This window comes from Lagenorhynchus albirostris, chromosome 8 (assembly GCF_949774975.1).
Source record: "Lagenorhynchus albirostris chromosome 8, mLagAlb1.1, whole genome shotgun sequence".
In the NCBI taxonomy this organism is placed as follows: domain Eukaryota; kingdom Metazoa; phylum Chordata; class Mammalia; order Artiodactyla; family Delphinidae; genus Lagenorhynchus; species Lagenorhynchus albirostris.
This window is the reverse complement of record NC_083102.1, coordinates 75,929,418-75,952,636: the sequence shown is the minus strand read 5'-3', so window position 1 is coordinate 75,952,636 and position 23,219 is coordinate 75,929,418. Positions and strand designations below refer to the sequence as shown.

General features: G+C 47.1%; 2 protein-coding genes across 8 annotated transcripts in view; one reads left to right on the top strand and one right to left on the bottom strand.

Annotated features, from left to right (window-relative positions):
* The window catches only part of DMTF1 (cyclin D binding myb like transcription factor 1), a 46,084-nt gene extending 42,645 nt beyond the window's left edge, over window positions 1-3,439 (top strand). The window contains exon 20 of the mRNA XM_060157192.1: window positions 149-3,439. Coding sequence (XP_060013175.1) covers window positions 149-258 — 110 coding nt within the window. The 3' untranslated portion in view covers window positions 259-3,439. The remainder of the gene's footprint in view (window positions 1-148) is intronic.
* Window positions 1,268-22,711, bottom strand: TMEM243 (transmembrane protein 243). 7 transcript variants are annotated; one of them, XR_009542021.1, is made up of 6 exons: window positions 22,495-22,711; window positions 21,663-21,948; window positions 11,789-11,949; window positions 4,325-4,375; window positions 3,172-3,276; window positions 1,268-1,383 (listed from the first exon to the last, which is right to left on the bottom strand). XR_009542021.1 is itself a non-coding variant. In XM_060157193.1 (5 exons), exons 2-5 carry the CDS (start codon window positions 21,738-21,740, stop codon window positions 1,753-1,755), a joined length of 357 nt encoding a protein of 118 aa, XP_060013176.1. In that variant the 5' UTR covers window positions 21,741-21,948; window positions 22,495-22,711; the 3' UTR covers window positions 1,268-1,752. The 7 variants fall into 7 exon arrangements, 2 of the variants coding, with proteins under 2 accessions (XP_060013176.1, XP_060013177.1); XR_009542022.1 differs by having other exon boundaries at window positions 11,797-11,949; XR_009542023.1 differs by having other exon boundaries at window positions 11,800-11,949.
* Window positions 22,712-23,219: the final 508 nt, after the last annotated feature.

The window sequence follows — 23,219 nt, the reverse complement described above, 5'->3', positions numbered from 1 at the left end:
TACTGTAACTCCTTCGAGTGCCTGATAAATCTTAAGGCGGAAATCTGCTTGTTAAATTTTCACTTTGGTAGAACACTTACTCTAAATTCTTGACATGGATTAGAGGATATATATATTTAAGATTAACTTGAAACTTATCTCATTACAGATCCCATATTCCAACATCATCGAGAAGAATCAAACATCATTGGATCATCTCTGGGCAGTCCTGTTTCAGAAGACTCAAAAGATGTTGAGGATTTGGTAAACTGTCATTAGGTAATTCTTAGAAACAGGTAGTTCAGGCAAAGAAGCCACACTGTTAATTACAACATCTCCAAAGAAATAGGAGCAACCCCCAAGAGGCTTAATTTACCATTCCTCTGGCTTTTAAATAGCTACAGTGCTCAAGCCACATACAGTGTTGCTGCTATGACTTTTTACCTCCTTTAAATATATCATCTGAGGTCTAGTCTTATGACAGTGTAGCTGAGTGGAGCACTGGGGTCTCTCTTAACTGTAGAGATCCTAGTGATCAGTGTTACTTGTCAGCGGGGAATTTCATTCACTTTAGCTGAGAGAAGTTTAAAATCACCAAAGCTTAACTACTGTTTTAAAAGCAGTAATATTCATCTCTAAAGATCAGACATGGCACTCTATCCAGTCTCAAATAGGCCTGTTTATATTTCAGAGAAGCTACATCACCATGGTCTAGAGCTTACCAGTGACCTTCTCCACAAAGCTTATCTTCTAAGTAGTTTGAGACTTGGGGTGTGGTGGTTACTTTTGGTTTACCCATTGCTGGCAGTGGGAGCTGATTTAGGCTGGGCGAAGAGGAAAGCATTAAGAGAATTAAGAAAATTCACTACAGGCTTCTTTGTTTTAATATGGATGAGAATAGGAAGACAAAATTCATGAGAAGCTAAGAGTTTTCACCCCCTCAGAACCCACTGTCATCAGTTTACAGAGTTAGCACTTTGAAGTAAAACTAAATGGGAAAGGAAGTAAAGTTGCCTATCCTATGCCATGACCTTTTATTACATGTCTTGCTATATAAGTTACCCAGGAAATAGTTGAGGAGAGGATCAGAGTTTGCCGTTCACTTAGTGCATTAACTGATGGGGGTTTGATATAACTTCTCCCTCTCAGGCAATTTAAAAAAACAAAATTTGCTTCTGTAATGAAAGGAAACAAATCAAGAGTCATTCCTATACCAGAGAAGGTTAAGCCAAAATTAGCCTCTAGGGCTTTAATGAATATGACCCCTATAGAAAAGTCAAAAAAAAACTTGTATAAATTATTTTATTTATTATTGTAATTAGATTTACACAATCAAAGTTGTCTTTTCACCGTCTTGTGTTTTTTGTTAACGTGAAATTGTAGTTATAAGCAAAAGTTGGTTGCCTAGGGAACAATAATTGTATATTCAGTTTAACAGAAATAAAAGAGTATTTGTCTTAAAATGCAAGATTGTTTGTTGCATAGCCTTTCACCATGCAATTCCATTATAAAAAATTTTAATTTCAAAAGTGAAAATGACTTGTGCTGTTTGAGCTTTAAGGGGGAATGTTTAAGTGCAACATCAGCTCCTTAAAGAAAAAGCAAAGTGATCTAGGATGTCTCCCCTGCAAGAGGGAATTTAGATTTACAATTAACATGAAAATCATGTATCAGACTTATGCAGGAGATTGTTCAGCATACCTTATCCAGTTCTTATTCAAGTCCAAATATATAGCTTTGAAGAGACCTGGTAAGTATTTCTCCTTGGCAGACTCACTTTCCCACATCATGGAAGTACAAATTCGCACATATACATAACATGATGATAGAAAATAAGATATAGTAAATTAGGTTTCTAAATTTCGGTTCTAAGTCTCCTTGTCGATACCAGTAGATCTAAAAGAAGAAGAATTAAATAAAAGTTTAAGTAATAGCACTGGGCTGAATATTAAAAATTTAAAATACAACTAATTCTTTTCCACTGTGACCAATTTCATCCATATATACTTTTTCCCCCTGAATTTTGAGACTAATGCAGCCAGAATTTTATTCTTATTCTTTATAATTCAAGTGGTACCAACTGAGTTTCCATATCCAAGACCATACTTTATTCTTGCATTCTCAGTTAACCTTGTTCAATGTTTAAACCAAGAGTCCACAGTCATTTGGCAGGTCATCCAAGAACAGATATTTTAAATATATTTGAGTAAAACGTACAGCTCTTTTAGGTACTGGAAGGGAGGACAACTTTTTAATTCCTTTAACTTATTCAAACTGCCAACAAATTAGGGCTTTACACGTGCATATATTTGGTTTCAACTAGATCAATGTCAGTCACTTCTGGCTTTCGGCTGGGAGTGAGAGGAGAGCATCTCTGGTAGCTTTTTTCCCCAGGCTCTCAAAGTGGGATGGGCCAATTCTTCCCTCAGGTCATAGGAATATAGCAGAATCAGTGAGTCTGAATCTGGGAAATGTCCTCTCGTTTAACTTTAACTCAGATAAGCCCATTATTATGATTTAAACCTTATGTGAGTCAGAACAATTATCTTTAAGAGTTTACTGCTTTAATTCTGCCTCTCCTCAAGGGAAATGAAAACAACAGCCAGCTAATGAAATGACCGAACACTTGGCAAATACCCAACTGGGAGTCCACCACCATCTTTATTTCTTTACCTAAAAGAAAGGTTTCTTTGTAGTAAAATTGAACATTCTTGTGAAAAAGGTACAACTGTAGCTTTAGGTTTCCAGAGATTTTGGTGTTAATTACTTTCATTTGGGGAGATAAAGCTCAAAGATTAAAACAAACTAGTTTTGTAATTATTAGAAACAGAGGAGTAATGGCATTTCCCAAAGCCTGTTGGGCTTTGTATGTAGTTCTTGAAGGAAGATGAATTAAATACATCACATCAAATCTTTGGCGACCTAAGTCTTTTGTTTGTTTGTTTGCTATCAAGGGAGCGGAGTTTCCTTTTAGGGTTACAAGTTACAACTCTGGGATTTAGGAGATAAATAAACTCAGATTCAAAAAAACCCTGCAATTTAACATTGAGAATTGTGACAGGCTTTGGGGGAGAGGGGTGGCATATAATTAGAGACACCCTTTTATACAGATTGTCTACCAGAGCTGGGAGTTCTGCCCTAGGCACCTTCAGCCCTCAAGGATACTGAATTTAAATTCTAAATAGTACTCACAAGTATGCAGGCAGTAATACTACTCAAAGAGATGCAGACAGCAAAAAATATATTCAGCGGTTTTGGAGGTAGTTGAGGGAAAACAAAAGCACTGATCAGCGTTACCTGTATGAAGAGAAATTATGTCAGGCCTCAGGAGTAATTCCCAGACTTGGTTAGACTGGCATTTAGGCAATGTAATAGTATAAAATGCTCCACACTGTAAAATGATATCTACCACCACGTTTGCCTTCTGGAATGTTAATATTTAATAAAATATTAAAATACCTTCAATTGTGTTATTTCTTTTAGTACTTCTACTTAACCTTCCTAACCTTTTCCTCCTTTATGAGAGGAGACAAACCACCACAGAACAGTAAAACTAGCCAACCTCAAAATAACCTCTTTATCAAAGATTAGATAGCATTTAAACCTCATCCCCAGGATTAACGACTATACTGAAAAGTTCTAACCTTTTTGTTATTTTGAATACTCCAGCAAAAAAAATAACCAAAACTGTTTTTGCTTAACATGAAAAATTCTAAAAAATAGGTTTCTAATATCCTATAGTTCTCTTTCTACCTTAGATATAACATTTTACCCATTCTTTTTATTAAGAAGTCATGGAGACAAACTTCAGTAAAATCCTCTTATATTTAATGAAAATGTGCCAAAGAAATGTCATTCTCAGACCAGGAAATGTAGCTTTGTTTTATTTTATTGTGATAGCACCAAGCTGTAGTACACAGGATGAAAAATTAAAATCTTTTAAAACCAAAGGATAATGAACATGCTTCAAGAACAAAATAAAAGTAAAGGCCTGAGCAGAAATGGGGAAGTTGTGGGTTATGTACAGAAGAGTTACTGGTAGCCACTGACATAGTACAGATTTACTAGGCAAACCCAGAAAACCAAGTTATTTGATTTGTGCTATTTCACCTTCAACCAGGGGGTGAGAGTGGAAATCAATTAGCTACTCCACTTACCAAGTGCAGTTTTGTTTAAGTGTCAACAAAATTGAAAGCATTACTTTAACTATGATTGGAATATTCCACTTGCTCATGTACTGGCCCCTTCTAATTTTTTTTTTTTTTTTTGGAGAGTTGATTGAACCACAATATTAAGATTTTCAAAACTTTGGCTAAGAGCCTGGGTGAGACACAAAGATACTTACTAGAATCAACAAGGATGTTAAGCTGCCAACAACTAAATTGATGATTCGATCCTGAAAGAGAAAAGAGTTTTTGAGCCATATGATAAACCCATGGCACTTTAGAAAGATACAGTGCAAGGCATTATGGTGTTTTAGAATGGAGGAACCAGGATCCTGCCCCTCTGAGCTTCACACAAACAACGGCCAGAAGGGCAGAGTGTACTGAGCCACCGGAGTAGAGAACGTATTTGGGGAAGATGGACAACTAACTGGAGAAGTCTGGTTTTTATTTGGCTGCACCAGGTCTCTTAGTTGTGGCATACGTGATCTTCGTTGCGGCACGTGGGGTCTTTTAAATGCGGCACGCGGGCTCTCTTTGTTGCAGCATGTGGGACTAGTTCCCTGACCGGAGATCGAACCTGGGGCTCCCTACACTGGGAGCGCGGAGTCTTAACCATGGACCACTAGGGAAGTCCCTGGAGAAGGTTTCTTGAAGGGACAGGACATTTTTACATTAGGGCCTTTTGAAGACTGGGAAGGCCTGGATGGGGAAGGGAGGCTTACAGATAATCCACAAGCTGCTGGAACAGTACTAGCAGAAGCAAAGGGACAGGAGCACGGGATGGCCAGCCGAGAGCCTTGGTGAAAACAGTAAGAAACCAGGCTTAGATGACGTCAAGTGCCATCGTGAGCTTGGACCTATTTGTGATACAGCTTAAGTGTCCTTGCTTAATGTAATCTAAAAGTAAACGCAACGTAGAATCATCTGAATGAGGAGCCTGGGGTTCTACCCTTCGAGATTTCTTGTTACTCCCATCCCTACCCCAACCAACTCCAAAGAATGGTTTGAAAAACTGATCTGATCCAATCCTGATTTTACAGGTTAAGGTAAATTTAGGTCCAGTGAGTGTTGTTAAATTATTTGCCTAAAATCATACAGCAAGTTAGAAGCAACTCTGAAATAGGATATCTAAATCAGGGTCACTGGCTAGATGGTTTCAGTTACAGGAACTGAAAAGTTAAAGTATTAGTAATATAAAAATAGTAGTAGTATATACTAATAATGTATAATGTGTATTAGGTTGATAGAACTTATTTACAGAGCTTACAGAATAAGGTGGTAAGGGTTTAACACCTGATGAGGAAACACTACCTTATGGCCAATGAGAATATCAGGTAATCTTAGTTCTGAAAAGTCAAAGCTGAAGTCTTTCAAGAATCAGTCTTAAAGACTGTTTTGGCAACGTCTGAGCAAAGAACAGCAGGATACAGAATATGAGCAGCCAGAAAACAAAAGCTCAGAGACGGGAAGGGCACAGGAACCTGCATTCCCAAGTTCTCTGCTTCTAAAGGTAAGAATCCAAAGAAGAGCCAGGCAGGCAAAGCTGGGAGGGAAGAGTGAAGCAAAGCCACGTGTATCTGGTGTCCCTGACCTCACCAGGGATAAACCACACTCCAGACCAAGGCCACTGCAATTCAAATGTTACACAGCACAAAGGAAGCTGAACTACTCCAGCCACACCCTTACTAAACTTGAGGTCTTATCACCACGTCAGCTAGATAAGACAACACAGCAGACACAAGAGTCTGAAACTAGGACCATGTGTTAGGCAAGAGACCCAGGGACAAATCACTGATCACTGTTAACTTATTCCCACACAAGACGTGTATTTAACATAAAATGTGTTAATGGACAACCCATTTATGAGAAACCCATTGTTTCTGCCTTGTGAAAAAGTTTCAACTCAACTCTTCTGGTCTATTCTAAGAAGTCAAGAGTATTTGCTCCCATCTCCTTATGAGCTCCAGGTATTGGCAACAGTCTGTAAAGGTGTGCGCATACCTCACAAGAGCTCTTACCAATAGAAAGAGGCCAGTGAAGAGGTTCAGGTGAGAGGGAGCCAACATGAATCACTATTCTCCAAATGGTACAGCAAGTTTGCCAACCAGGATCGAAATGGGGAGGGGAGAGGGGTATAATGGTGAACAGATGGTGCCTACGCCAAAAGCTTTTGTATACCTTCTAAAAAATCCTGGGGTGAAATGATACTATGACTATTTTACAGGTGGCCACACAGGCTCCAGGAAATAGCTTGCCCCAAATCTCAGTACCAATTAGTGATGGAAACAGGATTCAATGCAACAGCAGATTCCATGTATACTTCTCAGGGAAACAGCAGCCTAGCATGCTAACTGCTGGTCTAGACAAAGAGATCACGTTGCAAAGAGCACCCCCATTAGCAAAGTACTACAGTAAAGTGTTTATCTTTCAGGAATGAAGACTTCCTCGTAAGTGGTTGTTTTAGACTGTTGAACTTATCCATGGAAGGCTAACTGGTTTCAATCATTTATGAAAATATATCTAATCTTTAATGAATACTTCGCTGCTTGCCTTCTAGACAGTCCACTGTCTAGAATCCCAAATCATCTTCATGAATATCAGGTATTCTACTGTTAAGATACAGTCTCTCTGGGACTCCCAAGATGGAACAAACTATTTAGAAGACGGCAGAACTGTTTCTCACAGGGTCTCCTTTCTCCAAGCCAAGGCCTTGGCTTTAGGCCTTCTGCTGTTGAAGTAACCAGGAATCCAGACCAAAGAAATAGCAGAGTTAACTCTGGAAGGCCTCCTACTTCCTTCTAAACGCTTGCTACGCAGAGTGGTCTGTGGCCCAGCAGCACCGGCACCACATGAGAGCCTGTAAAAAATGCAGAACCTTGGGCCTTGCCCCAGATCTACTGAATCAGAATCTACATTTTAACAAGAGCCTCACATGATCTGTGTGCACATTTAAATTTGTGAAGCACTGCTCTAAAGTTTAGAGTCGAAGCTAAACCATTTTGAATACTGCTAAGTTCAAATCACAAAGTGGAGACCCCTCTCCAGGCCCAGAGCTGTTTCTTCAGGGCTTTAGCAGCTCCCCCTGCTTCCAGTCTCCAAAGGTAGAATAATAGAGAATAATTAAATCGCCCGTTGATTAGCATTTCAAAGGGCAGTGTTAGAGCTAATATGCTCCAAGTCAGAATCAGAGTTATCTCCATATCAGAAGCTAGTTTCTATTAACTCAGTTACTCTATGTCTCACAAAAACTAGCTGTCTCCTCCCATTTTATTATTGCCCTATTTCCATCTAACAAAACCATTCTCCCTACCAGAGCTTTACACTTTGTACTGCTTATTCTCACTCCCTAAGGAAGTCCAGCAGGACCAGAATCAGCCTTAATGTTTTTTTGGTTTTTGTTTTTGCGGTACGCGGGCCTCTCACTGTTGTGGCCTCTCCCGTTGCGGAGCATAGGCTCCGGACGTGCAGGCTCAGCGGCCATGGGTCACGGGCCCAGCCGCTCCGCAGCATGTGGGATCTTCCCGGACTGGGGCACGAACCTGTGTCCCCCGCATCGGCAGGCGGACTCTCAACCACTGCGCCACCAAGGAAGCCCCAGCCTTAATCTTCATCCGCAGAGATGACAGGACAGGGAATTCGCTGTCTTCCCACAGACATCGACTCAGCAACAGGCTGAGAAACAGTCTTACCTCACGTACATGGATTTATGTATGTGAGCACTTGAACATACATACACAAACATATATAGCTTCGAGAGGGACTCAGCATACATTACCTCTTAAGGCATTTATTTATTCAGTTAAACATTATCTCAATTATCTCAGTAAAGCTGAAAAAAAATTATCTACTATATCCCAGATGCAAATACAACCGCAAATAAAACCATCTCTACCCTCCAGAAGTTCACACAACGCAGAGCGAAAGCGGGCACGAAGGATGTTACAAAAAAAGAAGCTGCGAGGGAAAGGGCTGGGATGCGATGCACAGGTGGAGAGAGCAGCCTGAGCCCAAGAGGCGCGTCTTTGTCTTCCTTTGAAATGGGGAAGGAGAAAACGATGGTTGTGCCTACAATGTGTCTGTACCTGGGATGAGAGAAGGTTAACTCTGTGAAGCAGGAAGGAATATGTTATCTCCATTTACCAATGAGTAACTGGGTTCAGTCAGACCAATTTGCCCAAGGTCATACAGCCAGATAATGGCTAAAGTCTCCTATTCAATGCTCTTTGCAAAAGTGAGCAGTTCAAAAGGTCTAAGAATCCTTAGACTAATACATATGGGCCCGGAAATGAGAGTTAAGAGACCAAGGTTCTCATCTCACTGACTAGCTAGGTGACTTCAAAAGGATCCCTTAACCCATCTGGATCTATCACATGAGAGCACTGGGCTGATATCTGGTCCTTTCCAGTTTTAACAATTTATGGCTCTGGATCATCAGCTTCAGGCGGCACCTGGGCCAGAGCAGACCTATTCCCCAGCAATCAAAAGGCACAGGAGCCCCCCGAGATTGCTTGGTCAGCCATTAACCAGCACCCTGATACAAAACAAATCTCCAAATTCATTTCAAATGCTCCGGTGGTTAATGGTGGTTCTGGGAACATCCCAAATACCCCAAAGCTGGCATCTGTCCTCAGCAACCAGGAAAAACCCCGGCTCTGGACAGCCTGGAACACTAACAGGTAAAAGCACGCTTCCATTTCCACAGTCATTTGTTTCGCCTGCTTCCAAAACGGACCTAAAGCTTGGGCTATCACAGCAAAACCCTAACCCACTCAAGCAACAGTAAAAAGAGCATGGCAGGGCTTCCCTGGTGGCGCAGTGGTTGACAGTCCGCCTGCTGATGCAGGGGACGTGGGTTCGTGCCCCGGTCCGGGAAGATCCCACATGCCGTGGAGCGGCTGGGCCCGTAAGCCATGGCCGCTGAGCCTGCGCGTCCGGAGCCTGTGCTCCACAACGGGAGAGGCCACAACAGTGAGAGGCCCGCGTACCACAAAAAAAAAAAAAAAAAAAGAGCATGGCAAAATTCCTAAAGGGATCTGGGGACTAGAAAGAAGGAGTAAAAGGATTTACAAGGAAAAGTCTGAGTAAAGAAAATTTTTCTAAGTTCAAATGTTAGTACTAAGATTCCTGGCAGCCAAGAAGGAAGTACAATGGGTTTCAAAGCTCTCACTAATGACAGTAAGCGCACTGCATCATTAGAACAGGCAAACTTCTCCTGGATCTAAGAAGAGTTTGTTGCACGGGTCTAGGCAAATTCTGGGAGGCAGAAAGTGCAGCTACTTCATGCATAATTGCTTCTTATATTGACACGTAAAAATAGCTGAAGGCATAATGTCCCCAAAAGAGTGAGATGCGGGCTGAGAAGTGGGATGGCTGAAATGCCACACACCCAATTTAACTGCTCATCCTTCAGAGCGCAGCCCAGACATCGCCTCCACTGTAAACCCTTTCTGGACAGCTTCCTTGGGCACTCCTCAGGATGGGAGATGCCCCTGCCTCAGGGCTCCCGGGTCACGTGGCCCAGACTTTACACTTACGGAGTCACTGGCTGTCTCCTCCATTAGGACCGGAAGTTGATTAACCGTGGGGGAAGGCAGCGGGAGGCTGGCATGCTGCCGGCCGGTGCTCTGAGAATGATGCTTAAGTAACAGAACCATAAATGGAAGTGACCGACGGCATTTTCCTTAGAGCGCCTCTTACCAGGAGAGGCTACTCACCACTCATCCGGGGCCTGACTTGTCAGAAATCTCAGCTTCTGGTCAGAAGACAGCTTGGCCTCACTGGTCCAGGACAGACACGCAACACCACCGCAGAAGCCACAGCCTGGCCCTGCAGCCCAAGAGGCCGAGCCCTCACGGTGCTTCCCGGGCCAATGGCCCCATGGTAATACCAGGAGTAAACCATGGGCACCTCCAGGTCGGGGTTTCCCGAACCTGAGGACAGAAGCCCAGCCACTCATTGCCACAGCAGCAAGCACTAGTTTCAGAGGCACGACAGCAACTCCCGCCCAGGAGCCGGTCCTTCCGCAGGGCTGCTCAGCACTCCCAGGGAGAAGCCATGAAAACAGAAAGCTCCTTGCGGGAAAGGAAAACCCTGCATGGACAACACCACGAGAAAATTCCCTTACACGCCCTGGAGGGAGGAGGGGAGTGGGGGAAGACTGAGAATTCCAGTTTTGTGTTACTTCCACCTTCCTCTGACTCCATCAAAGTCCTCAGACAACATCACAGGCAGCCCTACAGACCCCATCCCTCCCCAAGTGCACTCCGGGTCAATCTTCACCCTCCGCACCTTCGAGTTCTCCGTCAGCCACCCCACCACCCCCTGAAACCCGTTCCATCTGAGCAAAGTACTTCCTGGTCCACACACAAGAGTTCTCCCGTGCCCTGGACTTCCCCTGCTGCCTCTGCCTCTCAACTTTCTCCCCAACAGAGCCTGTGCCACCCACATACTCATCCCAGGGTCACTGGGCCAGGAAGGAGTCGGGGTGGGGGGGGTGGGCAAGGCATTTCCTGCTCCCCAGGCCAGAATGAGATGGCAGTTTCAATAATATCCTCTGCTATGGTCTGAAAGTTTGTATCCCTCCAAAACTGCTAGTTGAAATCCTAATGGCTAATGTTGACAACAGTAGGAGGTGGGGCCTTTGGGAGGTATGTAGGTCATGAGGGTGGAGCCCTCACAAGTGGGATTAGTGCCCTTATAAAAGAGGATCCAGAGAGCTCCCTACCCCTTCCACCAGGTGAGGACACAAACAGAAGTCTACAACCCAGAAGAAGGCCCTCATCCAACCATGCTGGCATTCTGACTTGGGACTTCTAGAAATGAAAGAAAGAAATGTTTGTTGTTTGTAAGTCACTCAGTCTGTGTGGTATTCTGTTACAGCAATCCAGACAGACAAAAACATCCTCTATTTTTAAGATGTATGTCCCTGGCAGTCTCATGCCAACTTCTTCCCTTCCTCTTCTCAGCAAGCTCAATTATTTCAGCACCCGTTTGGCCATATCCCTCTCCTCCAACCATCTCCTCCACTGCCCCTGAGCCTGGTCTTCCTCGGCATCCACTGACTACATCATTCCCAATCTGTCACACCAAAGACCTAACCTGACCATGGAGTCGGCAGTTTCAGCAACGCCCAGAGCCTCTCTGGTGGATGTGTTCATCTGCTCTTGATGCTTTGAAAACCCAGTCCCGAGTCACTCCCAAACCCTCAGCCACTTCCAGGCTCTGGTGCTAAGTCTTGCTGTGAAGCCTTTCAACTATCCTACCTGTTAACTGCCAGTTTACTTGTCTGTCTCCTCCTCCACACTGTAAGGCCTGGGAGGCTGAGGGCCATGTCCTCCTTGTTCACTGCTGGGTTCTGGGCCACTGCCCATGACTGCAACCCAGCCCAATGCTGCACTCTCCAAGCTGTGTACCCCACAAGGCCTGTGCCCACCCAGAGGCAGGAGCACCTCTGTCTCACTCAGACAAAGCCAAGCCATGTGGCTGTGGGAGCTGCCACTACCCAGAGTGGAGAGACTTCTGAATCTACAAAGGTGCCACTGTACCAGTGGGTGGGGAGACACCAGACATTTCCTTCTGCCAACCCTCTAGATATTCCCAGCATATATAAGATATTCAAATATTAGCTGAAAAAACAAACTAACTGTGTTACTACAAATTCATGTATTCAGCTGGGCTTTCACTGTATTTTCATGGCCTTTTATTTTGAGTTGACTTTCGCAGTTGCTCTCCAGGAAGTGGTTTGAAGCTCCACCTCCACTCAGGTTCCCAGTATCACTCTTGAAGCCTGTCCGTCAGCAGACATCTTTACAAAAAAAAAAAAAAAAAAAAAAAGATGCTGAGAAAAAGAAGAACTCCCCCCGCCCCCCATTTCCACTCCTTCCAGCCTGAAGAGGACCGGAGGGCAGCCTGTTCCTCTGCCAATCCTGCACCCATTCCCTGGCCTTATTAGTTATCTCTGTCCTCATAGCTATGCTGAATGTCTCCCTCATGGAGTCCATCTCTGGCCCCCAAATCTCAACCCCTCCAACATCAGAACAGCCTTCCCTCCATCCTGCTTCCCACCTTGATGTTTGGCATCTATTCTCCACCCTTTTTACATGCTTAGTGTAAGGAAGTTAGGAACGAAATAAAACAGGGTAAATGAAGAGTGACCAGAGTGGAGCTGGGGGCTATTTTTAAAAAGAAGGTCAAGGAATCCTCCTGTTTGAGCGGGGACCTTTTAAAGAAAAAGGAACGAGACATGCAAGGATCTAGGAGAAGTGTACTGCAAACAAGGCAGTGCAGCAAGTGCAAAGGCCCTGAGGCAGGAGTGAGCTCGGAAACTGGAAGACAAAGTAGGCTAGGATGACTGAAGCTAGTAAGGAAAAGAAAGGGAAGAGCAAGGATTTGTGTAGTGCCTTTCTATCCTCCTTGTAGTACATATATGCTCCATGAGAAAAGATGCCCTCTCCAGCATACGGCACATGTCCCAGGATGCAGTACACACACAATTAAGCATTGAATCAAAGCACACATACATGCACACTCAACAACCGACAGCCTCCAGAAGACAACTATACTTAGCACAGCACTCAAGGCTCCTCCCCCGGCCCAGGCTTTCCTCTGACCATCCCTCCCAAGTTCTAGAGTCTGCTTGCAATGGAACACTCACAGTTCCCTCCCCCTTCCCGGCACTTTCCTGCTCCCACCTCTTCAACACAGTTGGACCTCCTGCTTGGGATTCCCGGTCACCTCCTCCTGTCAAATCTTACTCCTGATTCTGGGTCTAAAAATCAAAAGCAGTCTGACCTGATGTCCCCAGTAGAATTATCCCCTTCCTCCACGCTCCCTGGCACTTTGCTCCTCCTTTCATTAAAGGGCTCGACCCCATGTTCATCTTCCTTGTGCACAAGATCTTCAGGTCCCTGAAGACAGTGATTATCTTCTCTTGTGAGGGAAAGAGAAGAAAGGCAATCCAATCAGCATGTAGTAAACATACAAGGAGGGGACTTCCCTGGTGGCGCAGTGGTTAAGTATCCACCTGCCAATGCAGGGGACACGGGTTCGAGCCCTGCTCCGGGAAGATCCCACATGCCGCGAAGCAACTAGGCCCGTGAGCCACAACTACTGAGCCCGCAAGCCACAACTACTGAGCCCACATGCCACAACTACTGAAGCCCGCGCGCCTAGAGCCCGTGCTCCGCAACAAGAGAAGCCACCACAGTGAGAAGCCCATGCACCGCAATGAAGAGTAGCCCCCGCCTGCTGCAACTAGAGAAAGCCCGCGCGCAGCAACGGAGACCCAATGCAGCCGAAAGAGAAAGAAAGAAATTTATTTAAAAAAAAAAAAAAAAAGTGATTTTTCCTTTTCTTCTTCCAAGTCCCAGGGGAAAACGTCTTGTCAGGAAAGCTCTGGAAATGGCCCAGTCAGCAGCCTAAGGGACAGCTGTCTTGGGACGGACACAGTGAGAGGACGTGACACATGGGAGGAGGTTTGGGCCCCTCGGAAGCAAGAAACCTCAGGCCTTGCCAGGGGGTCTCCTCAGTTCCCCCAGAGCTGCGTGGCCCTCAACAGGCAGGAGCTTCTCCCCAACACCGTGGCCGGAGGCAGCCCTGGAGACAGTGTCCCCAGGGTGAAGCAAGGAGACAGCTGACTCTGCGAATGGCGAGCCCGGGTCACGGGGCTGCTGTCCTGAGGCTTCGCAGAGAACCCTGGGAGTAGCGGCACGTGAGAAAAGCTTATGAGACTCACACACACCCATACTCGCCCACTCTCATGCTCTGAGCTCTCAAATGCACCAGGGCCTCCACGGCTGCCTGTAGCTCTGAACACCGACCTCTCCCTCGGGTCCCTCCAGAGAAGGTACATGTATGGACACTTTGAAACATTTCCCTTATTTCACAGATTCACGTTCTGAAGCATCTTGCAGTTGTGAATATTTCTGTCATACCCATCCTGCCAGATTCTCCTCCCCACAGGAGGAGAACACTTGAAATATATTATTCACAGTTAGGCATACTTGAAATAGATTATTTTCATTGAAGCATCACTTAGGGAAATGAGATCACAGTAAAAATACAAAATAAACCTACTCCACATGTTTAAGGACCAAAATGATCCCTAGAGTCGGTAGCACAGGAAGTGCCGGATCTTTATGTGCTCCGACCTTCAGAACTGGGAGGCCCAGAGCAAGGGCTAGGACGTCAGGAGCCTGGCAGACCTGATTTACATCTATTCTCCCACCACATGCCTGCTTGTGGCCTTGGGGAAGTCACTTAACTCTGAAGCCGAAGTTTCCATATTTGTACAAATAAATCCATATTTGTACAACGGTCAAACACGCAGGGTTGCTGTTAGGAATCGGAGATAATACACGTAAAGCCCTAGAACAGAGTGCCATTTAGCGGAGTCAGTAAACGGCTGCTCACGTTAGTATTATTTCTACCTCATCTATTGGGGCATCTTACCAACAAGATTAGGTCCTCAGAGATGAGTGGGACCCAGACCCTCTCCCAGACCCTGGCCCCCATTTCTAGGGGCCACATCCCATCATCCCCATAGGGACACTCAAGTTTGTCAACCCACGTTGTCCTTATGGCAGTGCAGAAAATACGGTCATTATACCTACACATGAACTATGGACTGACCCCAAGAAAAAGAAATGGCTCAATTTAGTAGACCCAGTCTATTACCACAGAGCTGCAGAAACCTTGTCTATGGAAGGAAAAACTCAGCAGACCACCAGCTTCTGCGAGGCCAGGGCTCAGTTTAAGTTTTTTATACAGTACTGTGTTATGTTTATGGCCTCTTTGCTGAAGCTCAGCCAGGAGAGGAGAGAGTGACGCCCTTAACTGCACGAGAGCGTGAAGCACCCCTTCCTGTTTTGGTACCCAGCGCTCCAGGTTTTTGAACACGAGCCCCCGCCTTCTACTGATGGTTTAGAATGTCCCAAAAAAGCAGGTTACTTTTTAGTGATGCTAGATGCTCACTTCACTTAAAATTTAATATAACTAAGAATATAACAAAAAAGCAGACTCACAGAGAACAAACTAGTGGTTACCAGTGGGGAGAGGGAAGCGGGGAGGGGCAAGATAAGGGCAGGGGATGAAGAGGCACAAACTTTTAGGTATAAAATAAGCTACAAAGATATATTGTACAACATGCGGAATATAGCAAATATTTTGTAATAACTATAAATGGACTGTAACCTTTAAAAATTGTAAATCTCTTTACTGTACACCTGTAACCTACAAAATATTGCACATCAAGTATACTTCAATTTTAAAAAAAACTTAATATATATAAAATCCAGGTAAGGCACTATGCCGAGTGCTAGAAACGCTGGAGAAATAAGGCAACTGGCTCCTACCCTCAAGGAGCTTAGACTCTGGCCGGGGAGGCAAGATCTATACAAATCCCTCACAGCACAAGGAGTAAATACCAGGAGACGTCTCTGACCACCAGGGTCGTAGGAGGGAAGCACGGATGCAGACTGGGTCGTGAGGGAGGTTCGAAGGTGGGAAATTAGACTGGGCAGGATTCCGATATGTGGGGAAGAGAGGGTGCTACGGCAAGAAGAAGAGCATTTGCCAAGAGCAGGGAGGCAGCTCAAGGCAAGGGATCCATGGAGAGGTGCCAGTCTGGACTGGGCATCCACAGAGCAACGGTGAAGACCAGGGATGTCAGCCTCCCTATTCGCCAGCATCCTCTGAAGAGCCTTCTCAAAATACGAACGCCTGAGTGCAACCCCCTGAGATCCCCAGTCCTCTGGTCTAGGGGTGGGGGAGGAAAAGACTTATTAGAGCAGGAAAGAAGAAAGTCCTGGCGTCTATCAGCCTGCACCGTTTCTCCAGCACGAGAAATGGCAACTAAAAGTGGTTTGGCCGCCTGGATGACAGGCAAGGGGACAACAGATCCGATCCCCTGGGCGACTAGCTCTGCTTTGAGGGAGACAGGTGTTGTGCTCAGAGAATCACCCAGAAGCTGTGTCAAGAGGCTGGAAGCCCGCACCCCTCGGAGGACAGCCTTTGGGGCCCTGGGCAGGCGGAGGGGCGGCAGGCAGACACAACAATCCTAACCACAGCTTTGTTCCTAATGAAGCAACAACCCTCCCCTCCAAACGGAAAAAGGCAAGAAGTAGCATTCTCATCTTACACTACTACTTGCAGAAGCCAAATGCTCCAATTCTGAATGGTCTGAATTCGACTACACGTCATCAAAAGACCTTGATTTTCACTGTTTTTGTTTATTTGCTTTTTTTTTGCAGGGAGAGGAGGAAAGGATCAGGAAAGTGCTTTAGAACATGGAACTTTCACCTTTGGAACCAAACATCTGAGCCTCGGGACCCACTAACTTGCTCCCTACACGGAAGGTCCCCCTCTGTTATCTGACTCCAGTGTATGCGCCTTCCTCCAATGTCACTCACTTTTCTTACATCACATCCAAGTAGAAATAAAGGGGCAAGAACGGTCACCACCCTTCTCAGAGGATGAATCACTTATTATTAGTGAAAATCAATAGAAGAGGCTGGTCCAGGAACCAGCTTACACTACATTCCAAGGAATGAAGTACTCCCCCCTCGCCCATTCGCAGTAGCTGTTGGATACCGGTTTGCCCTCTTCCCCACAGAGAACCATCCTGCCTCTCCCCGCTAGGTTCACCAATCCACTGGCTGAAACTGATTGCGGATGATTCCGCAGCCAGCCAGCGAATCAAGAAATCAAGATCGACTCACAAGCCCTGAGGACAACTTAAAGCCTTTCCATTACCCAGACAGAAAGATGGCCCAAAGGAAATTTTAAAGGCAGGCGTGGACAAGAGAGGGGGGAATACCTCCAGGTTAGAGTTCATACTAGGAAGGGAGGAGCAGGGGATAGGTTCCTAGAGTGACATTTCCCGAAGCGGGTTCTGTGGACACTCAGCTCAGGCCTGCTGAGGCTGAGGGGGGTGCAAGGTAAGAACGGAGTAAGGCACTGACTGTGCCAGTGACAAAAGGCCAGCCACCGAAACAGCACAGGAAGTAGTACTCGCCCTCCCTCTCCAGCCACGGTCTCAGTGAACATTAGCACATTTTAAAGGTTCTGAGAAGTCCCGCAACAAAGAAAAATGTTTCACGATCGTGACTATACAACCACCGTGACTGATAATTCACTCGCTTTAGAACTGCACTACCCAACACGGGAGTACCAGCTGTATGTGGTCACTGAGCACCTGAAGTAGCTAGTCCAAACTGAGATGGGCTGTAAGTGAAAATACACGCTGCATTTCAAAGGCTTAGTGCGGAAAAAAGGATGGAAAATTATCTCCACTTTTCATATTGAGTACATATTGAAATGATAGTATTTTAGATGTATGGAATTAAGCATATTATTAAAATTAACTGCATCTCTTTTTACTTTGTAAATATATGGCTACTAGGACATTGAAAATCACATACATGGCTCATCTTATATTTCTACTGGGTCGCGCTCCTTCAGAAAGTGCTAAGCAACAGCACATGCTCAGAAACCTCAGATACACTGTATTATCGTGGCATTTGTGCCACATTTGTTTTCCCCCTGAAAGAGATGTGTTACATCCCAGAACTGGGGATGGAATAAAAACAGACGAAGAAAGCATCTGGACATTCTGACCAGGCTTGATGTGACAGCCCACCTAGCAATATGTGATTCCAAAGGTATCAAGGAACGACTATCCTTCCTCTCCTGGTCTATTATCCCTTAGATGTTTACGTAACAACAGAAAACTGTTTTGCTTTACCTTTCGCTCCAAGGCTGTATCTGTAAAGTTATTCCTAAACATCACGCTAAAGACTGAATAAATCTGGAGTTTGGTATCCTTCAGGGACTGCCCACGAGGGTGCTGCTCCAGGCCCACTGGGTTGTGTATCTCTATAGCAGATGCTAGTATCTTTCACTCACTCCATGACTTTGGGCAAACCACTTCACCTCCTTCCTGTGGAAGGGCCAAGTATGTGAACGTCCACAGGGCCTTCTGGACAATGTGACCCAGACAGTGTAAGTCACCTCACCATTTACTATCCTAGTCAACTCGTGAAACATCACCAGAGGAGAACCAGTTGTGTGACTCAACACGTAGCCTGCTTTGTAGTGCAGCTCCCCTGCTTGTGAAACAGCAGTAACAACACCCACCTCACAGAAGAACTGGGTGATCAAACAAGGGAACGCTGAATGCAGAGCACGCTGCCCGGCACTGAGGAAACACAACTTCCCTCCAGACTCTGCTCCGTGCACTTCAGTCATCTTGGCCATAGAGGGAGAGGCTGGCCCTAAACCTCTCGTCCTTTCTAGGCTTAAAATTAACAGGCTATCTCTGGTCAGTTGTTAAAAGGCAAATAAGATTACTAAAAGCTCAGAAGACCTGTCAGAATAGGACAGGAAGTGGGCTTTCCCTTTCTGGATTCTCTTCCTCAGAGGCGAAAGCACGTTGGGAGCACACACATGCAGGGGCCAGTGAAGGGTTTCCCAGGGTCCCGGGAAAGCCTCCCTGCTCTGGCAGTGACTGCCCTCCAGTGGAATGGCTCCACTGTAACGTGTCCTATCCTTTCACTATTGAGGTCCCATCCCTGTGCGCTGCCCACTCAGGTCCTCAAAATCATTTGCTGTCATTGAAGACAGATGCCTCGGGCTTCCCTGGTGGCACAGTGGTTAAGAATCCGCCTGGCAATGCAGGGGACACGGGTTCAAGCCCTGGTCCGGGAAGACACCACATGCCGTGGAGCAACTAAGCCCGTGCGCCACAACTACTGAGCCTGCGCTCTAGAGCCCATGAGCCACAACTACTGAAGCCCGCGTGCCTAGAGCCCGTGATCCCCAACAAGAGTAGCCACCGCAGTGAGAAGCCCACGCACCGCAACAAAGAGTAGCCCCACTCGCCGCAACTAGAGAACGCCCGTGCACAACAATGAAGACCCAACACGGCCAAAAATAAATAAATTAAAATAAATTAAAACAAAAAATAAAGACAGACGCCTCTCCTTCCTCGGATACAGCATCTCAATTTATACAAACCATGATGCTTCTTCCTATCCTCAGACCAGAAGTCTCTCTGCTTTCTCCATTCTGTACAATTTCTGTATGTCCAATCATTCTGTCAGCCCCACAGAGGAAACTCAAGGAAGCAATTCTGAGAAACCTGGAAATATATATTATTCTTATTTTTTTTCCCTCTGAGTAGCTGATTCTACTGTTATGACGCCTAAAATTGCCTAAGTAATGCTAGAGGTGTATGCTCTTGGATTAAATAAATCTGCAATAAACAGAGATACATTTGGAATAGTCAATTTCTTGGATGGGTTTCAAATAGATCATAGGCAACAGGGAAACTTACAGTCATTGACTATTTAGGCCCAAGTGAGTCAGAAACATCAATATTTCTAAGTGTCTCTATAAATCAACAAGTCCCTTATGGAGTCATCTACCTCAGTATTCAGGGATCAAAGGAGGTCAGAGGTCTGCATCACCCAGAACCCCAACCTGTGCACCAAGGTATGTAGAGGAGACACTGAACTTCTTGGCTCTCAGGACAGTTGGGCAGCCAGATGCCCTGGGTCCGACCCCTTCAAGCAGCTAGCTGCCTCCATTCTCCAGGCCCCAAATCCTCTCCTAATCAAACCCCAATTTAGGGGCATCCATATCTGAAAGCCGAAGGCTACCAGACACTCTGAATGTAGAATCCATCCTCTAAGATCTTCCCCAAGCTTCCCAAAGTGACCACTTTCTCCCTGGTACCCCAACATGCCCCCTCTACCCCCTCTCATAGCACAGATCCAACTGCATCACGTTTGTTCACATATTTCCCCCATCTACCTGGGTTCCTCAGACGCCCCAGGGCCTATCACATAATGCTCAATAATGTTAGCTGATGGGAACTCCCTGGAGGTCCAGTGGTTAGGACTTGGCACTTTCACTGCTGAGGGACCGGGTTCAATCCCTGGTGGGGAACTAAGATCCCACAAGCCGTGCGGCCAAAAAAACTTAAATTAAATTTTTAAAAAATAATAAAATGTCAGGGACTTCTCTGGTGCTGCAGTGGTTAAGAATCTGCCTGCCAATGCAGGGGACATGGGTTCGATCCCTGGTCCAGGAAGATCCCACATGTCGCGGAGCAACGGAGCCCGTGAGCCACAACTACTGAGCCTGTGCTCTAGAGCCCGCGAGCCACAACCACTGAGCCCGCGTGCTGCAACTACTGAAGTCTGCGTGCCTAGAGCCCAAGCTCTGCAACAAGAGAAGCCACCGCAAGGAGAAGCCCGGGCACCACAAATGAAGCCCGGGCACCACAATGCCCCCGCTCGTCGCAACTAGAGAAAGCCCACGCGCAGCAATGAAGACCCAGCGCAGCCAAAAATAAATAAAATAAAATAAATTCTAAAAAGTAAGTAAATAAAAAATGTTAGCAGAAACAGGAATATCTACTGGACCAGAGCCGTGCTTCTCAAAAGCAGGTGTCTGTGGGCTGGGAATATGCAAAGTCACAGGATAAACAAGGAGCAACTTCTTAGACATAAAGCTTAAAACATCTTCTTATAAAGTCCCTTTGAGAAGAGAAAGCAAAATCCACATGGAGTTAAAAAAAAGAAATAAAGTAGTATTCTCCTGGCAGGCTGGCAGCTTCCAAATTCAGGGTCATGCCCCAGGCTGTCGGGTGTACAAGTTCCCTATCCTTTCTGCTAAAGAGGTCCCTGACTAAGCTGAGAAACCCAAGAAGCTCTGGACTCCATATGTGCCCTACTTTCTGAGAGGCTGAAAGTACTTTGTCAAGGGTCAAAGATCACCAATGCCACTTTCTAGGTAAAAAAAAAAAACCAAACGAAACAGGCTAATCTTGCCCAAACGACTCAGAAAGTTAATGCTGGGGACAGGAAAAGAGCTCTCTTCAATTACTGGCCCAGGACATCACATGAATAAGCTTGTAAGAAGACATTATACTTTTGAAAAGCCTAAAATAATGTACTACTAGCTTGTTTGGGCCTGAGACACTTTGATCACTTCCTGGAATGGAGTCCCATCAAAGAAACCCTCATTTCACGCCTCTCCTCTTTTCCTCTGCTCAGCTGCCTCAGCAGTAAACTCTTAAGGGCTCTAGATAAACACGAAACAGAAGCACCTCTCTTGGGCTCTTACGGAAGCCTCAGGTGCACACCTGAAGCCTCTTGAAGGTCAGCACTCCAGCTGGACCAGCGGATGTGCAAACACCATGACCACCTGGCCTTGGGGAAGAGGGTTTTCGCACTCCCGTTTCGGACCCCCCGCAGCCCAGAACTTTCTGAACTTTTCTCCACTACCAGCCTTCAAGGCTCTTGGCCAGCCCGGTCCCAAAGAGGAAGCCGAGGGGCAGCGCAAGTACCTTGAGAGGAATGAAGCGGGGTTGAAGGCACTTTCTTGCTCCAAGGGCCTTCAGGGGCCGCAGAAGGACCCAGCAGGGCTCCGGGTCGGGAGGGAGCGGGAAAGGGGAGGGTGCGGACAGACACACAGACACAAGCACCCAGGCCCCGAGTCCCGGGCCGCACTCACCTTGGCCGACGTCTCTCCGAACAGAGGTCTGTTGTCGAGCCCACTGGTGCCGTAGGTCCTGGTGGAAAAGTCCTCCATTTTAGGGTTTCTTCACTGTCCCGAAGCCACTCAAAGCCGAGCCAGCATTGCCTCCCGAAGTCCCGGGTCTACGACTCGCGGCGCCGCCGGTCACCGAGCGCTCATAGCCGAAGCCCAAGGGGGCCAGAGTCCCGGCGGCGGGGGTGGACGCTCAGACGCACGGGACGAGGCCGCTCCGCCCGAGCCCCGCTCCCCTCATCTTGAACAGCTGCCGCAGGAAGTGAACAGAAACAGATACAGCGTGGCCGCCCCGCCCGGCGGCTCCCGCTTCCCCAAATCTCAGCGCCCGGGCCGCAGGGCTCGCGCTGCAGCTCACGGAGCAAATCGGCTTCCCCGGAGCTCCCCGCTTCCCCGCCCTCGCCACTCCTCTCTGTGACACAGTCATTTCTCGTGCTTTCTAAATGTTCTGGTGATCCCTTCACTATCGGGGCGGGGAGGGGGGCGAAGTTTTCCTGGAAGAAGGCATTACCAGCCCTCTGCACCGCTCCACCCCTCTCGCCCCAGTGGCCAGCGGCAAGAAGTGAAGCCGCCGGAGCAGAGCCGAGCGCTCCGCGCGCCCCTCCCACAGCGCTCTGGGATCGGGTCGCGGCGGCGCCGAGCGACTCGGATCCCCGCTCAGGTGTTGCCTATACGCGAGGGCCGGCGCGCCTCCCGCAACTCCCCTGGAGCTGTCGGGGCAGGAGGAGGGGATCCCGCCTCGGCCTGGCACGGGCCGACCACCCTCCCGGAAGCGCCCCGCGCCCGCAGGCCAAACCTCGGCGTCCCCAGCCGCCCGCTCGCTGGGGAGTCCTGGTCGCACTAGGGAGCACGGGTCCCGGTCCACGCCGACGCCGGGAGGCGGAGCAGAGACTCCGGGGGCGTCGCGGAGCGAAAGACTTTCCGGGCTGGCAGAGAGCGGGCGCGCCGGCCGGGCAGTGCGCGCCGGGTCCCCGGGCCGCTCCCCGGTCGGGACCCGCTGCCACCGTCGCAAACCGACTCGGCCCGCCCAGGCCACGTCACGGCCGAGGCCGCCAATCCCGCGTGCCGAGGCGCCGCATTGGCTGCGGGGCTTTATTCCCAGAGGTGCCAGTTTATTCCCCGCTGGGCGGCCGATCTCCTGCGCTCCTTGTTTCTCTGCCTCTTAGTAATTAGCGCCTGCGCGACCCACGTGGGCTGAGCACATTTCGGAAGATAGCCTTGCAGTGGGCTGAAACTTATTAAAAACAACCAACCTGCTTTAACCACCCCAGTCTTTGCACCACTAGCACGGAAAGGGGGTCGTTGATAAATATGGTTTAGGGTTGTTTGTATGTTTGTTCTGTGTTAGGGAACCTATGTCCTGGACAGTGACGGTCGGGAGGTAATACGTGCTTAGGTATGTCTTGGACTTGTCCACTCATCCTGCTGCTGCTGCTGCTGATTAAGCATATATATGCAGCCACAGAGAACCAACCCGTCGTTATGTCAGCCTCTTCGGGTTTGAGAACGTGGAGAACCGGA